The sequence below is a fragment of the Panulirus ornatus genome, chromosome 17 (genome assembly GCF_036320965.1).
Source record: "Panulirus ornatus isolate Po-2019 chromosome 17, ASM3632096v1, whole genome shotgun sequence".
NCBI classification, from domain to species: domain Eukaryota; kingdom Metazoa; phylum Arthropoda; class Malacostraca; order Decapoda; family Palinuridae; genus Panulirus; species Panulirus ornatus.
In genome coordinates this window covers 31,941,924-31,960,670 of record NC_092240.1, presented here as the reverse complement: position 1 = coordinate 31,960,670, position 18,747 = coordinate 31,941,924, and the positions used below count along the sequence as shown (strand labels likewise).

At 39.1% G+C, this 18,747-nt stretch overlaps 1 protein-coding gene across 1 annotated transcript in view; it reads left to right on the top strand.

The window, feature by feature from the left end:
• LOC139754420 (galactosylceramide sulfotransferase-like) overlaps positions 1–18,747 on the top strand; it is a 707,975-nt gene that overhangs the window by 675,431 nt on the left and 13,797 nt on the right. The window contains exons 7-8 of the mRNA XM_071671698.1: positions 2,497–2,586; positions 4,058–4,285. Coding sequence (XP_071527799.1) covers positions 2,497–2,586; positions 4,058–4,285 — 318 coding nt within the window. The remainder of the gene's footprint in view (positions 1–2,496; positions 2,587–4,057; positions 4,286–18,747) is intronic.

Genomic DNA, 18,747 nt, shown 5'->3' with positions numbered 1-18,747 from the left:
TCGTTAATGCTATACTGCTAGGAGCCAAACATGGCCACCTCTGCCAAGAGCACCTTAATACCCATTTTTAATTGGATGCGTCTTACCATGGACCCATAGTTCCAGCAGATGTTACAGTGGGTTTTCCTATAGGCAGAGTGGAACAACCATATATGGCTACAACTTCTTTGCATACCATGACCACCTTATGGAAACCAGAGACTACAAATCTGACACTCCTACATGAGCACTGTTGTAATATGTACGTCAACCCACGTTGCCCTCATCGCTCCTCGATAATTTGATACTATGCTCATTCCTTACACTGCCACCATAAGACCCTGTCATACACCACATCAACAACACTGGACGTTTCTACGCTTACAAAAACACGACATCCTCCTGGACATCTATAGATTGCTAGGTGAAATTAAAAAAAAAATGAAGCTGGAAATCAACAATCAATTAGACAGCTGCTGGGCATCTCCTCTACACATTGTACCTAAGTCTGAATCCTGTGAGCGGCATCCTTGTGGTGATGAACGCATCTTGAATAATTCACCGTTCTTAGATTGCAACCCTATTTCCCACTTGCATGACTTCCTCCTTGGCCTCCACAGCACCTTGTAACACCATCAGTTCTTTGCATGGCTATGAGAACATGGAGTCCAAATTAGCGCCAACTGAACGTTTGGCGCCACTTCCATAACTTCCCTCGTCCACCAAGTTGCTATGGATGATCAGTGACCCTGAGGGGAAAAAAGTGAACGCTAGCAAAGGTTTTCCCTAACCAGCGTGTCTCCGTGGAAGCTACATGATTTCCTGAGAGTTTCTGTACTGTCATCACTTTATCCCACAGTGTGCTAACATCCTCCATTCCCTCCATGCCTACCTCAAGGATATCAAGAAAAGCTCTCCTTCTCTATATTGGAATCGTAAATCAAACAACACATTTACCCCAAAAGGACTTTCCCTCTCTCTCTGCCCAGTGTGTGGCAGATTTTAAACTGGAAGGTGTTGCATCCAACATCCTTCCCAATACCAAGATTAGCAAATTTCCATAGCAAAGAGACAAGGGAGAGGGAGAACTGTAGAAATGCTTCTTCCAGCATCACTACAAAGGCCTCCTTTCCTATAGCCATTGTTTATGTGGGCGTGTCATGTAGAACCACATTACCACACCAAGCACATCCTACCTAATCTCCATTCATCATTTACACACCAGATGGTGTGAAAGATCTGTGCCTAATGCAACCTTGGTCTCATTACCAAGCCCTGCCAGCTACAGTCATAATTCACTCCCCTGATTGTGTGAATGATTTGATGCTCTATAAAGCTCCTACAGCAAGAATCACAATTTACATCCAGGCATGGAGGACGAATGTGGACATTATAAATCATGGTATACTGCTTCGAGGGTCAGTTAAATCAGTTGTTCAATTACATATATCCTACTCCTCTGCACAATTGCAGCTCAACCACAGAACACTGGTAACATCTTTCCTCTCTTGCTGCCACAAAACAGGACTCATACCTCACTTCTGCTCCTGTTCCTGTAGTTCAGTATCTATTCAACTTCCATCAGATGCACTTCACAGTACATGTCAGGATTGTTTTATGTTATCCATGTTTCTATATCCCTCTGTACCTTCACATTACAAAAGAAGTTAGACAGACACCCTAAAATGTGTAATATACAAGGCAGCTACAAAGATGAAGCAACTGGGGAGGACACTAGTTGGATGCCATGTATAAATACAGAATAAAAGCAAAAACCGCATGAATAACAGAGAAATGCAGGGAGCATGAATACTTCAAATTCAAATTTTGGAAGTTCATGCACCCCTTCAGCAGGAATCTTAAATGCACAAGTTCTAAGATACTGGATATTTCTGGACCATGAATTTTCTGATTGGAAACCTACTTCTAGTAACAAAGTGGTGTTCAGTGGGCTACTGAGAAAGATTGCTAATGATTTTGCAATTTTCAAGATACTTAGAAACACATTTTGGCATTTTCAAATCATAAAATTTTGAAATCTGAAGAAAAATCTACATTCAGTCTAAAGTGTTTTTAGGGTATAAGTATAAAATTATGCACAAAATGCTAGGATTTGACAACAAAAAAGATTTTTAAAACCTGGAACTATTTGTCAAATATCATATGAAAATTTGCAGATATAACCTTTTTTCCAGTGAAAGCTGGATGACATGATTTATTCGATGGGTGATTTGGATCCAAGGTTATTCACAGAAGACCAAGTGTTTTAGTGCCTTAGATATGATTCTTCCTTAGACTGAATAATCACCTTACCCTTCTTTATTATGACATGACTTCCTTGACCTCTCTCCCTTTGATCTGACTCATTTTTCTTGCTCTTAGACTGAACTCCCACAATATCCCACTCCCCACCTTTTCTGAGTGTCTCTCTTCTTACTCCTGTCTTCACATCCCTAGGCCTATGACCTTCCTTCCAAACAGTATTTTGCTTGGCCTAACCCAGTCCTCTCTCCTCAGAACATCTTCCTGCGGTATGGCTACCTCCATAACCTCACCTTTGCACTACCATCATCAGGAAACTATCTAGGCAACCCCTCAGTTTTCAAGGTGAGTTAATTTCATTGACACAGTCAAAGCATCACCCATACCATGAACCTGTGGTGAGACAGATTATTCCTATCATTGAAATTATGGATATTGCTATTCATAATACTGAACCATATATAACTGCTGGACACAGTTGGTAAATCAGATACTGTGTCTTCTTATAAATGTAAATGTATTTCAGTACTAGAACAACGCATGATATTGCCTAAAAGGGTATATTTAGCAAACATAACCATACTTAGCTTCCTTTCTGGTGACATAACTAAGCTAACCTGCTTGCAAAGTACTCTGTTGGAAATGCAAACAATTTTGAAGAAAACTAAACAAAAGCTTGATGAATAATTTTGTGTCGTTTACCTAAGAAATCAAAATAGGATCTGTCCGCAGTACACTGAAACAGCAGGCAGGGGTTATGAGGATAATATAGAGCTCTCCAAAAAGATAGATGACATCTAAGCCAGAGAAAATGCAGTTATGGGGTATTAAACATACAACCCACTGTGTGACACTTGGTCTACTGCAGTTTTCTGAAAATTTATAAAAATCAGATCACTAAAAACAAAATCTAAAAACAGAATCCTAGTGTATTACTACAATAAAAATCCTTAATAGCTTAAGGGCCATCATTTGTGTCAGTAGTACCACAACCTTATTACACTCCAGATGCAGGATGGTTTTTGACTTTACCTTCACAAGTTAACGTGACTTCCACTTTTTTTGACACAGGAAAACTTACATGAAAAGACAACCTATACTTAGACTGCATGATGAATATGTAATCAGATATTCTAGGTATTATACAGCAATGGAGTGAATACTGAGAGCTCAGGATAGGACACTTCAAATGCTCTTTCTTCTAAAAATATTGATTTCTGAAAAAAAAAAAAAAAAAGGGATACTTAAAATTTGTAGTCAACAGGCTGGCAGATAGTAAAGGTTGTGCTGCATATTGCACTTCATGATATTCTTTACATATTTATATCTGATAAGTACAATGTGTGATGTAATATCATTTTCAAAATTGTTAATAAAAATGTAAAGTAAGTAGTAAGAATGAGATTGATAGGTACCAATAAGCTTAGATTCTAAGATTATAATGTTGTGGAAGTTTTCATGCTTAAAGCAAACAGACCTGAAATTTTAGATAAGCTACAAGAAATGTTAATTACATCCACCTTTCATGGAATAACGTATGAATCATCTTTAAGTGCTGACATTGCCCTATATCTCAAAATTAATCTTAGCTGCCATTTTCATCAGCAAATTCTTTCACCTGTTCTTTCCTTCAAGAATTTAGATTTTGGTAATACTGATTACCATGTACCTTTTTCTTCTTCACATCCTCTTCTTTGCTTTATCAATACACAGTCTGATTCCTTAGCCTTTCTGTACCATTAAATCAGCCAAACTTAAAGATACCTTTAATGGAAGAAAATTTTGTTGTCAATAAAGAATGGCTCCTCTTCTGCAGGTCAGCATGATTCCAAAGAATATGTTGCCTCCTAGTGGAAAAGTGGATATGTTTGCTGTCCACACACGTCTCAGTTTTCGTGAGCATGCACGCATTCTGCATAATGACACACGCTGGATCACCATTGTGCGTGACCCTGCTTCACTCTTTGAGAGCCTCTTCCAATTCTTCCACCTGAAAAATCTATATGGGTTTGAACTCTCTGAGTTCAGTTCACGGCCTATGTCGGTAAGTAGAAAATTCTTTTGCTGAGGGATTTGTCCCTGGCTTTTTGTTTTATTTCACTGAAAATGCAACAACATGTAATATTTTGAATAAAGGGCTACTCTGGCCAGTAATCAGTTGAAGCTCCTGAATATTACAGAATCATCAGTAAATCTCATGAAAGTTGATCAACTGGGGCAAGGAAACACATCCACCCATTTTTCATTATTTCTACTTCCACAGGAAAACTTTGTATTATCATTAAATCTTGCTGAAATTCATTGATGATACCATATGCAAATACCAAGTCATTTTACAGTTTCATATTACAGTTGTGGTACATAATGTAGGGTATGATATCTGACTAATGTAAAAGACCTTGATGGATATCTATCAGGTTGCAAGACATTAGAAAGTATTTTCAAATAGCAGGGAAGCCCATGACCTGAAGGGGAATACAGTACATTATCAATCTTTAGTTATGTTCACCACAAAACAACAGGTTTATGGCAGCACTGGGCTCACTGACATGCCACAAACTTTGAAATGGTGGTACCCATTCTTTACCCTCAGTTATGATAGCTGTAGGCTTATTTTGCACAATTAATGGGTGGTAAGAAAAATTTAAAAAGTATTGTACTTATATTCCTCTACACTTCTAGAATCAAAAGCAAAATTACACAGCTAGCTTACATGAAATATACAAATTTATTCTAAATGCCACATTACAGTTCCTTACTTTCATATATTTGACTTATAACCTCTTGCCATGAAAGTGAGTACAGCAAAATTTTGCATGCTAATCTAGCATTACATCTTGTATTCCCATAATAGGAATGAAACAGGCTCTCTTGAAGTGGCAAGCTTAAGAAAATAATCAAATGTCAATAGAAAATCTACCAGTAGAATAGCTATTTTTCTAAGAATAATGTTAATTCAAATTGTCCATTTGGTTCGTCAGTTGATGAAAGCGAGTACAGTTTTGCCAAAGAACTCCTCACTTCAAATAAGTTCAGCCTGTCCCTACTACTGAATGTATTACAAAGAAATGATTTCTGAATCATTGCTGAAACCCAACCTCACATTACACTGAGATACAACATCTAAATCTTTGATGCTAAAATCACTCCCATCATTGCCCTAAGCAATCCACACCACATTTATGACACATGGTACCCTCATATCTGTCATATATTGTGACTTATTTAGCCTGAAAGACTCAGGGAATGCAGATATTAGTGAACAATGATCCTGTAAGCAAAAATACAACACTACAAGGACATATCACAAAAGGTTTAATCAAGAGGAAATATAGATGATCCATTTTAATGTGACAAATACACTGTTCACTCCGAATGCCAGTATTTGCAAGTGATGAACATGCCACAACCCAAGATTCATCAAGACCACCAAGACCTACAGTAGCAATCTAACCAAAATAATCAACAAACAGATATTTATGAAAGATGAGTGGTACTGTTTGACCTCTGACATCATAAAATCCTTTAGAAGGCCTAATGAAAAAGAAGCATTATAGGTGAACTGAGCCAGGGAACTACTTTCCAACTTTCAAGTCAGTTAACCCAATAAAGAAGAAATGGCAATGTGTTGTTGATTACTGGAAAGAAAAACAGTAATAACAGTCTCCTTTCTTATGGAGGGAGACAAATTATTCTAGTCCAAAGAAGGATCCAGCTGTAGGACATAAAATTTAATAAGGAATGAGTTTAGTGATTCATCCTGAAAGTAGGAAATTATATTGGATTACACATATAGAATCAAAAAACGAATACACTTTAGTTTATATTCTGCAATGGATATAATAAATACACCTCACATTGATCATTGGTATTCTGATTAACCAAATCTGTCAACTCGTGCTCATAAATTGGTCAAATATCTGCAAATTCACCAAAATGTGAAATTTGCACTCAAGGACTACAGTTATGCAGGTAATCCAGTTAACTCCATAAACAGTATCTGCACTTGTTCACACTGCTAATGATCACAAAGGGAAACTTGGGCTCACATGTTCCCAGAAAAATAAAAGTTAACACATATGCAACACAGGTCATTTTTGTAGGATAAGGGATCTTTTCATTCATCTCATGCTCAAGATGTTACCTTAGGTACACTGTTAAACCAGTGCACACAGTCTATATGCAGAAAACTTTTTCTGTCATAGCAAGCCATACTTCCTGTCAGCACCAAGCAGCTCCACATGTGTGCCATCCTGTTATCATTGTAAATCTGTCAAATGTGACCAATGCAGCTTCTTCCCCCTGCGATGCGATGGGATGCATCGCATCTTGGCAAAGACACTTTTTATAAACCCACCTTTACATGTCATCACGGAATCTGTGTGTAATACATTAAAAATCAGAGGTGGCATGATTTTTAGCATTTTAACTCAAGCTTTGATATGTATAACACAAGGGAGAACCAGGGACACTAACAGCTATGTATTTGAAAATAAGCTGAAGCAATCCTAAACCCTCAGCTAGTCATCAAAGATGACTGAAACAGTTCTTGTGTTGTCTTCTTAGAAAAAGAGGACTGAAAAAATGCAGTCTCTGCCCCTACTCTTGCCTGCTGTGTTTCCAACAGCCTCTGGTCAGAACTGAAAGCGTAAAGTTCTAGATGACATGCCTTACATCCCCCTTAATCCCTCTTCTCTGTTACACAGATATCTCTCTAATTGTGCTGTATTTGTTGATGGAGCAACTTCTCTCTCTTATCCTATTAGTATTATTGTCCCTCAAGATTCTGTCCCTTTACTTACTCTCTTTCTTTTTTTTCCTTTTTTTTTTTTTGCCGCTGTCTCCCGCGTTTGCGAGGTAGCGCAAGGAAACAGACGAAAGAAATGGCCCAACCCACCCCCATACACATGTATATACATACGTCCACACACGCAAATATACATACCTACACAGCTTTCCATGGTTTACCCCAGACGCTTCACATGCCCTGATTCAATCCACTGACAGCACGTCAACCCCGGTATACCACATCGATCCAATTCACTCTATTCCTTGCCCTCCTTTCACCCTCCTGCATGTTCAGGCCCCAATCACTCAAAATCTTTTTCACTCCATCTTTCCACCTCCAATTTGGTCTCCCACTTCTCCTCGTTCCCTCCACCTCCGACACATATATCCTCTTGGTCAATCTTTCCTCACTCATTCTCTCCATGAGCCCAAACCATTTCAAAACACCCTCTTCTGCTCTCTCAACCACGCTCTTTTTATTTCCACACATCTCTCTTACCCTTAAGTTACTTACTCGATCAAACCACCTCACACCACACATTGTCCTCAAATATCTCATTTCCAGCACATCCATCCTCCTGCGCACAACTCTATCCATAGCCCACGCCTCGCAACCATACAACATTGTTGGAAACACTATTCCTTCAAACATACCCATTTTTGCTTTCAGAGATAATGTTCTCGACTCCCACACATTCTTCAAGGCTCCCAGAATTTTCGCCCCCTCCCCCACCCTATGATCCACTTCCGCTTCCATGGTTCCACCCGCTGCCAGATCCACTCCCAGATATCTAAAACACTTTACTTCCTCCAGTTTTTCTCCATTCAAACTTACCTCCCAATTGACTTGACCCTCAACCCTACTGTACCTAATAACCTTGCTCTTATTCACATTCACTCTTAACTTTCTTCTTTCACACACTTTACCAAACTCAGTCACCAGCTTCTGCAGTTTCTCACGTGAATCAGCCACCAATGCTGTATCATCAGCGAACAACAACTGACTCACTTCCCAAGCTCTCTCATCCCCAACAGACTTCATACTTGCCCCTCTTTCCAAAACTCTTGCATTCACCTCCCTAACAACCCCATCCATAAACAAATTAAACAACCATGGAGACATCACACACCCCTGCCGCAAACCTACATTCACCGAGAACCAATCTCTTTCTTCTCTCCATAAATTATCTCTCATCATCTTCCTACCCTATTCACCCTTATGTAAGCAAGTCTTCTTTAAACATTCAACTCACTATTCCTTCCTTCCTTACTTTAATACTCATTCCATTTTCTCCCTTTGAACATACTTTCTCTCTTCATTCAGACCTGTGTAGCATATCAGAATGAGAGAGCAATAACCAGATATAATTCAACAGCCCTTGAATGTAAAGCTTATCTATACACTCTCCTTCTCTAAATGTTACTGTTTCCTAATGTTTATTTTTGAAAAAGTGAAAGTCAGCAGTGTAGCAGAATAAACATTTTGGAAAATCATATCATCCATTCAATCCTGGAAACCCAAAATTATCAACATTACAAAGTTTGTTTCCCAAAAGCTGGGGATGTCATACAAATGAAAAATCAGAAGCATTCTATCATATTATTTCACCATGCATCAACTTCCTCTTGACATCAGTTTCTATCCATCTTAATGTTGCTGCCCTTTTTCTGCTCTATAGGTATGACTTAATCTACTGCCCTCATGAGCTTTCTGTGTGTGTCCTTGCCACCAAGGTTTGACATGTATTTGTCTGCTCCTTGCTATAGTTTGTGTGGAAGCTGGAAAAATAAGGATTGACCAATATGTAATGTCCTTCATTCTTCAAACACAAAAACTATGAAAGTCTTATTTTTTCAGCTGTCCTATCTATCTATCTATATTTCTGATGCCTATTCCCTCTGGGAACTCCCATCAAGGGAGTGGTAAGGGAAAGAGTCTCCACTTATTCCTGTTCATACATGCCTCTGTCACATACATCATTCCATGCAATCTTCCATGATCTCCTTCCCCCATTATTATTCCATTCTATTTCCCCATATCAAAGGTGGCCTTCATCTCACACCAACCCCTTTCATCATATTTTCAAAAACTCTCCTTATAAACTCACCATCTTACATTCTTTCCACATGCATCAACCACCTCAAAGTATTATGTTTCAGCTACCCTATCACTCCACCATTCATTCCCATTGCATTCCCTGCCTTACCAAATCTTACATACATCCCCTTACTTTTTCTTCATTCCACATAGGTCATTTCCACAGCCTGGAAATGTCTGAACTCTGTGACTCAATCCATGTCCATGACTTGGCTGCACAGATCAGAGTTGAGAGGACTATACCACCCCTTAATTCTTTCTTCACCTCCATACTTACATATCTACCATTCATTATTCGATTAAGAGACCCAATGACACTTCTACTCTTTGTCACCTCTTCCAGTTTTTCTCTCCCATATCTATAATGCAGTTTATACATTTTCCTCTCTCACTTTATGGGACCTTGCAAAATCTACATTTTAACTCTGGTTGTTTTAAAAACTATTACTTTACTTTTATTCACATTTACCTACAATCACTTATGCTTACACACATCATAAAATACATTCACAACCTACTGCAACTCCTCTTTAACCTCAACACACAACACATTATCATCAACAAACAGGATTATCACTAGCCACCATATCTCATCACCACACTTATCTCTGTACCCCCTTTCCCTAGTATTGCTTTTATCTCTCATAACTCTAAATCCATATATCTGTAAATGCCACAGTGATATCACGCTTGTGTCCCGAAACTTTTGATCAACTCTCCATCCAGTCTTACAAATGCATTTGCTCCTCTACAGAAGGCTTTCACACTATTCAACAGTTGTCTTTCTACCTTATACATCCTTAACACAATCCATACAGCAATCTGCTTGACTCTGTCATACACTTTTTTCATATCCATAAAAGCTGTATATAGCTTCTTACCTTTTGCTTGATACTTTTCCACAGACATTTTCACTGAATGTAATGAATGTAAGAAAGTAAATTCTCGATTAATATGGGTAAAATTGAAAGTTGATGGAGAGAGGTGGGTGATTATTGGTGCATATGCACCTGGGCATGAGAAGAAAGATCATGAGAGGCAAGTGTTTTGGGAGCAGCTAAATGAGTGTGTTAGCGGTTTTGATGCACGAGACCGGGTTATAGTGATGGGTGATTTGAATGCAAAGGTGAGTAATGTGGCAGTTGAGGGAATAATTGGTATGCATGGGGTGTTCAGTGTTGTAAATGGAAATGGTGAAGAGCTTGTAGATTTATGTGCTGAGAAAGGACTGATGATTGGGAATACCTGGTTTAAAAAGCGAGATATACATAAGTATACTTATGTAAGTAGGAGAGATGGCCAGAGAGCGTTATTGGATTACGTGTTAATTGACAGGCGTGCGAAAGAGAGACTTTTGGATGTTAATGTGCTGAGAGGTGCAACTGGAGGGATGTCTGATCATTATCTTGTGGAGGCTAAGGTGAAGATTAGTATGGGTTTTCAGAAAAGAGGAGTGAATGTTGGGGTGAAGAAGGTGGTGAGAGTAAGTGAGCTTGGGAAGGAGACCTGTGTGGGGAAGTACCAGGAGAGACTGTGTACAGAATGGAAAAAGGTGAGAACAATGGAAGTAAGGGGAGTCGGGGAGGAATGGGATGTATTTAGGGAATCAGTGATGGATTGCGCAAAAGATGCTTGTGGCATGAGAAGAGTGGGAGGTGGGCTGTTTAGAAAGGGTAGTGAGTGGTGGGATGAAGAAGTAAGAGTATTAGTGAAAGAGAAGAGAGAGGCATTTGGACGATTTTTGCAGGGAAAAAATGCAATTGAGTGGGAGAAGTATAAAAGAAAGAGACAGGAGGTCAAGAGAAAGGTGCAAGAGGTGAAAAAAAGGGCAAATGAGAGTTGGGGTGAGAGACTATCAGTAAATTTTAGGGAGAATAAAAAGATGTTCTGGAAGGAGGTAAATAGGGTGCGTAAGACAAGGGAGCAAATGGGAACTTCAGTGAAGGGCGTAAATGGGGAGGTGATAACAAGTAGCGGTGATGTGAGAAGGAGATGGAATGAGTATTTTGAAGGTTTGTTGAATGTGTCTGATGACAGAGTGGCAGATATAGGGTGTTTTGGTCGAGGTGGTGTGCAAAGTGAGAGGGTTAGGGAAAATGATTTGATAAACAGAGAAGAGGTAGTAAAAGCTTTGCGGAAGATGAAAGCCGGCAAGGCAGCAGGTTTGGATGGTATTGCAGTGGAATTTATTAAGAAAGGGGGTGACTGTATTGTTGACTGGTTGGTAAGGTTATTTAATGTATGTATGACTCATGGTGAGGTGCCTGAGGATTGGCGGAATGCGTGCATAGTGCCATTGTACAAAGGCAAAGGGGATAAGAGTGAGTGCTCAAATTACAGAGGTATAAGTTTGTTGAGTATTCCTGGTAAATTATATGGGAGGGTATTGATTGAGAGGGTGAAGGCATGTACAGAGCATCAGATTGGGGAAGAGCAGTGCGGTTTCAGAAGTGGTAGAGGATGTGTGGATCAGGTGTTTGCTTTGAAGAATGTATGTGAGAAATACTTAGAAAAGCAAATGGATTTGTATGTAGCATTTATGGATCTGGAGAAGGCATATGATAGAGTTGATAGAGATGCTCTGTGGAAGGTATTAAGAATATATGGTGTGGGAGGCAAGTTGTTAGAAGCAGTGAAAAGTTTTTATCGAGGATGTAAGGCATGTGTACGTGTAGGAAGAGAGGAAAGTGATTGGTTCTCAGTGAATGTAGGTTTGCGGCAGGGGTGTGTGATGTCTCCATGGTTGTTTAATTTGTTTATGGATGGGGTTGTAAAGGAGGTGAATGCAAGAGTCCTGGAAAGAGGGGCAAGTATGAAGTCTGTTGGGGATGAGAGAGCTTGGGAAGTGAGTCAATTGTTGTTCGCTGATGATACAGCGCTGGTGGCTGATTCATGTGAGAAACTGCAGAAGCTGGTGACTGAGTTTGGTAAAGTGTGTGGAAGAAGAAAGTTGAGAGTAAATGTGAATAAGAGCAAGGTTATTAGGTACAGTAGGGGTGAGGGTCAAGTCAATTGGGAGGTGAGTTTGAATGGAGAAAAACTGGAGGAAGTGAAGTGTTTTAGATATCTGGGAGTGGATCTGTCAGCGGATGGAACCATGGAAGCGGAAGTGGATCATAGGGTGGGGGAGGGGGCGAAAATTTTGGGAGCCTTGAAAAATGTGTGGAAGTCGAGAACATTATCTCGGAAAGCAAAAATGGGTATGTTTGAGGGAATAGTGGTTCCAACAATGCTGTATGGTTGCGAGGCGTGGGCTATGGATAGAGATGTGCGCAGGAGGATGGATGTGCTGGAAATGAGATGTTTGAGGACAATGTGTGGTGTGAGGTGGTTTGATCGAGTAAGTAACGTAAGGGTAAGAGAGATGTGTGGAAATAAAAAGAGCGTGGTCGAGAGAGCAGAAGAGGGTGTTTTGAAATGGTTTGGGCACATGGAGAGAATGAGTGAGGAGAGATTGACCAAGAGGATATATGTGTCGGAGGTGGAGGGAACGAGGAGAAGAGGGAGACCAAATTGGAGGTGGAAAGATGGAGTGAAAAAGATTTTGTGTGATCGGGGCCTGAACATGCAGGAGGGTGAAAGGAGGGCAAGAAATAGAGTGAATTGGAGTCATGTGGTATACAGGGGTTGACGTGCTGTCAGTGGATTGAAGCAAGGCATGTGAAGCGTCTGGGGTAAACCATGGAAAGCTGTGTAGGTATGTATATTTGCGTGTCTGGACGTGTGTATGTACATGTGTATGGGGGGGGGGGGGGTTGGGCCATTTCTTTCGTCTGTTTCCTTGCGCTACCTCGCAAACGCGGGAGACAGCGACAAAGTATAAAAAAAAAAAAAAAAAAAAAAAAAAAATTTTCACTGAAAAAATCTGATTCACACATCCCCTACCTTTCATAAACCCCCTTGTTCCTCACTTAGTCTGCATTCAGTCACCTCCATCACTCTATCAATCAGCACTCTTGCATACATTTTCTTGTTATGATGAACATACTTACACTCCTATAATTGCTACATACATCATTAGAACCTTCTCATTTTAATAAAGGAACAATAACAACTTTCATCCAGTCCTCAGGCACAACCTTCTGTTTTTATGTTAAATTGCATACCAAATACATCCAGTCTTGTCAAACTTTCTCCTCCAAACTTCAACATTTAAGCCATAATGCCATATTTTCTTACCCTCAACCTCATTATCATCCTTTTTTACCTCCCTTCTTGCTATAGGCCCCTGCATTTGTATCCTTTTCCCTCTATCCTCCATGACCATGCATGTAATAAATGATGCCTTACCTTCTACCATATTCATCAGTTCAAAATATTCTTTCCGTCTTTCTTTCATCTCCTCCTTTTGATTCAGCAACTCCCCTCCTTACTTCTCACATTTACATTTTCAGTCTTATATCCACCTATTTCCTTTTTTTTTTCCAAAATCTCCCTCTACTCTTTCTTTGCTTTCCTCTGTCAGTTCTTAACATTCCACTTACACACCTTATATTCATCTTTCCTCCTTTGCTGAGCTTCCACTGTTACATTCCTTTCAAGCAATCTGCCTTAAGAGTCAAGTCTATATAAACCTGAGGAATGATGATTGATTTCCTTTCTCTTTTTCCCATGCAGTATTCAAATATCTTTTCACCCTAGATTGCTAGAACTGTGGCATATCTTGCCCATGCCATATCATTCATTATAAATAAAAATCAAGTAAAAATATCTTATTTTATTTATTCATTTTGTTTTGTCACTGTCTCCCGCATTAGCAAGGTAGTGCAAGGAAACAGACAAAAGAATGGCCCAACCCAGCCACATACACATGTATATACATACACGTCCACACATGCAAATATACATACCTATATATCTCAACATATACATATATATATATATATATATATATATATATATATACACACAGACATATACATACATACACATGTACATAATTCATACTGTCTGCCTTTATTCATTCCCATCGCCACCCCGTCATACATGAAATAACACCCCTTCCCCCCTCCTGTGTGCGAGGTAGCACTAGGAAAACAACAAAGGCCCCATTCGTTCACACTCAGTCTCTAGCTGTCATGCAATAATGTACCGAAACTACAGCTCCCTTTTCACATCCAGGCCCCACAGAACTTACCATGGTTTACCCCAGACACTTCACATGCCCTGGTTCAATCCACTGATAGCACGTCGACCCAGTTATACCACATCGTTCCAATTCACTCTATTCCTTGCACGCCATTCACCCTCCTGCGTGTTCAGGCCCCGATCACTCAAAATCTTTTTCACTCCATCTTTCCACCTCCAATTTGGTCTCCCACTTCTCCTCATTCCCTCCACCTCTGACACATGTATCCTCTTGGTCAATCTTTCCTCACTCATTCTCTCCATGTGACAAAACCATTTCAAAACACCCTCTTCTGCTCTCTCAACCACACTCTTTTTATTACCACACATCTCTCTTACCCTTTCATTACTTACTTGATCAAACCACCTCACACCACATATTGTCTTCAAACATCTCATTTCCAGCACATCCACCCTCCTGCGCACAACTCTATCCATAGCCCACGCCTCGCAACCACACAACATTGTTGGAAACACTATTCCTTCAAACATACCCATTTTTGCTTTCCGAGATAATGTTCTCGACTTCCACACATTCTTCAAGGCTCCCAGAATTTTTGCCCCCTCCCCCACCCTATGATTCACTTCCGCTTCCATGGTTCCATCCGCTGCCAAATCCACTCCCAGATATCTAAAACACTTCACTTCCTCCAGCTTTTCTCCATACAAACTTACCTCCCAACTGACTTGACCCTCAAACCTACTGTACCTGATAACCTTTCTCTTATTCACATTTACTCTCAACTTTCTTCTTTCACACACTTTACCAAACTTAGTCACCAGCTTCTGCAGTTTCTCACATGAATCAGCCACCAGTGCTGTATCATCAGCGAACAACAACTGACTCACTTCCCAAGCTCTCTCATTCACAACAGACTGCATACTTGCCCCTCTTTCCAAAACTCTTGCACTCACCTCCCTAACAACCCCATCCATAAACAAATTAAACAACCATGGAGACATCACACACCCCTGCCACAAACCTACAGTCACTGAGAACCAATCACTTTCCTCTCTTCCTACACTTACACATGCCTTACATCCTCAATAAAAACTTTTCACTGCTTCTAACAACTTGCCTCCCACACCATATATTCTTAATACCTTCCACAGAGCATCTCTATCAACTATATCATCTCAGCTTGCAAATGATTTCACTTTAGTCCCTGTTTGCTGATGTGTAACAGCCCACTTGCCACCTACATACAGATGTGTGCTACAAAGCAGATTCTGATGATAATCATGAAATCTGGGGTTTGATTCAGACTCCCTACTTGCTTGTCCTGTAATTTCAAATGCTTCACGGGATTGTTCTATATCATTGTCTTCTTCATGCAAACAGGATAAAGACGATTATTGATTGTTCAAAATAAGATTAAGGTTTTGCTGTACATAATGATGATATTTCTCACAGATTGCAACAACCAAATGAATCTCCCATATCTACTGCAGAACTACCTACTAATCATATTGCACTTGAATCAAAAGAGCAATCCCCCCAAAAAAAGAAAAAAATGCAGTCTACACTGAGTCCCAGAGTGCACTCCAACTTGTATCACATATGCTCCAATGCATTCAGTAGCTCAAAATATACAAGAATGAATGGTAAGAATCTACCCAAAGCATTGGAGTGTATATTTCTACTGGTATCCTAGAAATGTTGGTCTTTTCTTTCTTTTAAACTATTCGCCATTTCCCGCGTTAGCGAGGTAGCGTTAAGAACAGAGGACTGGGCCTTTTTTGGAATATCCTCACCTGGCCCCCTCTGCTCCTTCTTTTGGAAAAAAAAAAAAAAAAAAAGAGAGAGAGAGAGGGGAGGATTTCCAGCCCCCTGCTCCCTCCCCTTTTAGTCGCCTTCTACGACACGCAGGGAATACATGGGAAGTATTCTTAATCCCCTATCCCCAGGGAAATGTTGGTAACAGTAGTAATAAAATAGCAGGTGCTGAGACCAAAGCAGTTATGTTTGCAATCTTTAAAAGCGATTCATAATTCCTTATGATTTTAAGGGCACAATATATATAATTATTCTAAATGTAGCCGGCAAGCTAAATGGTAATCTAAATCCCAGATACTATAAAAATTAAGGAGGATAGGAGGTGTTGAAGTATGGCCTCCCTCTTTTGAAGGGTATAGCTATTTTGAGACAATCTGTGATGACCACATTTTGGTAATACTATACTGACCCATGTTGATCCATGGTCATTTACTGGAGGGGAGACATGCCCCTAGTATGTGAAACCTGCAAATGAAATATTACTGTGGAACATGCACTGGTGTACTGTCAAAATTAAAGAAGTGTCAGAGTAAAATGTGAATTAGATAATAACAATGGAAAAAAATGAAAATACTGCAAAAAATTTTGAGAATGCTAACCCAAAAAGAATGATGTCATTTTCATAGGAAGTCAAAATTATATGTAATGAATTTAAGCTTTTAGGTACTATCTAAAGCTTTCAAGTCCACAAAATCAAATGTTATTAATTTTCTTTGCAATGAACGATAATTCCTGTTTGATCTTGTTATGGTTCTGGATGATTCATTTGGTTATCTTCCCAAGAGACCTGAAATGATCTCTTCTTGTTTGGGATATTACACATGATAAAAGATGCAAAACCTTTGGACCTTAACTAGATCATGGTAATGAACCAACCTATTTAGTTTTCTAAAACAGTATCCTGTTTGTTATGTTGTTCAGGACGATGAGCATACTTTCAAGTTAGCACTTTTTCTTCATATCATTACTGTTTGCATTCAACTTTGCTAAAAGGGAAGCTACTGAACTCTCCTGTAGTATTGCATCCAACTTACCACTTTGCCTCAAGTAGCTCATGCATCCTATACTATCTTTTAAAAATGTGAAGTATTTGCTACCTTCAAGCTCAAAATAATCAAATTCTCACATTAGAACCATTATGTGTAATGCAGTGGCTACTTTTCAGAATCATTTTCAGCATTTCACAAAGTACTGCTTCCCTAAGTTGCACAGTGGTTCTAAGAACTAAGTCGTGCCCACTCTCTGAATGAATGGTATTCTTTATATCATCAAAGAATGATTACAGAATATGAAGGAATCTAAAACCCAGATACCATAAAAATTAAGGTGGTAGTTGAGGATATTACTTGGAATAGCTGTGGATGGGTTCTGACCTTCTTAACATTTTTATTATTCCTTCATCTAAAAGGCATTGAATGACTATCTTCATGACATTGAAAGACACTGAGCCCTTCATCGAGAATTTCTGTACTGTGCTAAATCAATTTGTAATGTTCGCGTTTCTAGACTTTTGTACAATTAATGGTTCTGTGGTTTCTTCATATTCAAATTTCAATTGACAAATACAAATCCTATTTTGGTTATCTTGGTTTTGTAGTTCTACTGCAGTCTTGTCAGAATTGTAGCAGTCCCTCTTGTCAGATATGGAGAAGTCCTTGTGTTATACATCTTAAAATCAAGGGCCTTTGGAATCCCTTTTAGATGGGTCAATTTTTGCAGGCACTTTTGTAGCATTGGGAAATTTCATAGTACTGTCCTTATAGTACACGGTAACTTTCAGATCATATCTGACAACTCAAAATTCTTAGGCTGCTAATATTACCATAGTTTCTTGATAACTAGGATGACTGATAAATTTCTCTAGCTTCATTACATTTGTTTCATCATCCAAGTACTGTCATAGGAATATTTTGATTGATCATCTATTTATATCTGTAATGTTATGTTATATCAGTTTGCCACTTTCATCTTCAAAATCTATAGTCTCAAATGTGGGTTCTTTAATGGTACTAAATCTTTAAGACTTACTTATTTCGCTTTTAATATCACTTGGAAAGCTTAAAGGAATATGTTGGTAAATCTCAGGTAGTTGCTTTTACTACTTTTCTGTCAAGCTTTCATCTTAATTCCAGGTAGCTCTGGGAAACCTTCGTAAGTGATGCTCAAATTACTTCTGTTCCCAGTGATCTTTTAATGAGAGGAATGTTGGTTTTCAGTTCACCTTTTTTATAATAAGACATTTTCCCATATGATGGTTCATGCTATAGGTCCCCTTTAACATAAAGGCTCATTTTGTCTAAGAGGACTGCAGTTCTAAAATTTGAACTCACAGTTCTATATACATCATTTTCAATTTCAAACAGATTTTGATTATCATTCTATATTCCTGGAAAACACAAAAAAGGAGACCATTATATATGTTTGTCCTGTGTAACTTTGGATCAACAGTCCGACAATCTCTGTGATTTGCTGTGTTATGAAGGGGCAGTTTTACTTCATATGTACTATAATCAAAATCCTTGGATTGCCCTTCCCAGACATATGTATGACATAATATTTACATCATCACATCGGGATATGTATGTGTCATACTGTTGAAAATACACTATTGAATCATTAAATACTTTCCACTTGAGTTAAAGCATATCAGTTACCCTTTTACAAGTCAGGATGCTTTGCCTCAGTTGAAGATTATTCTTTAGCCTTAAGGTGCCTT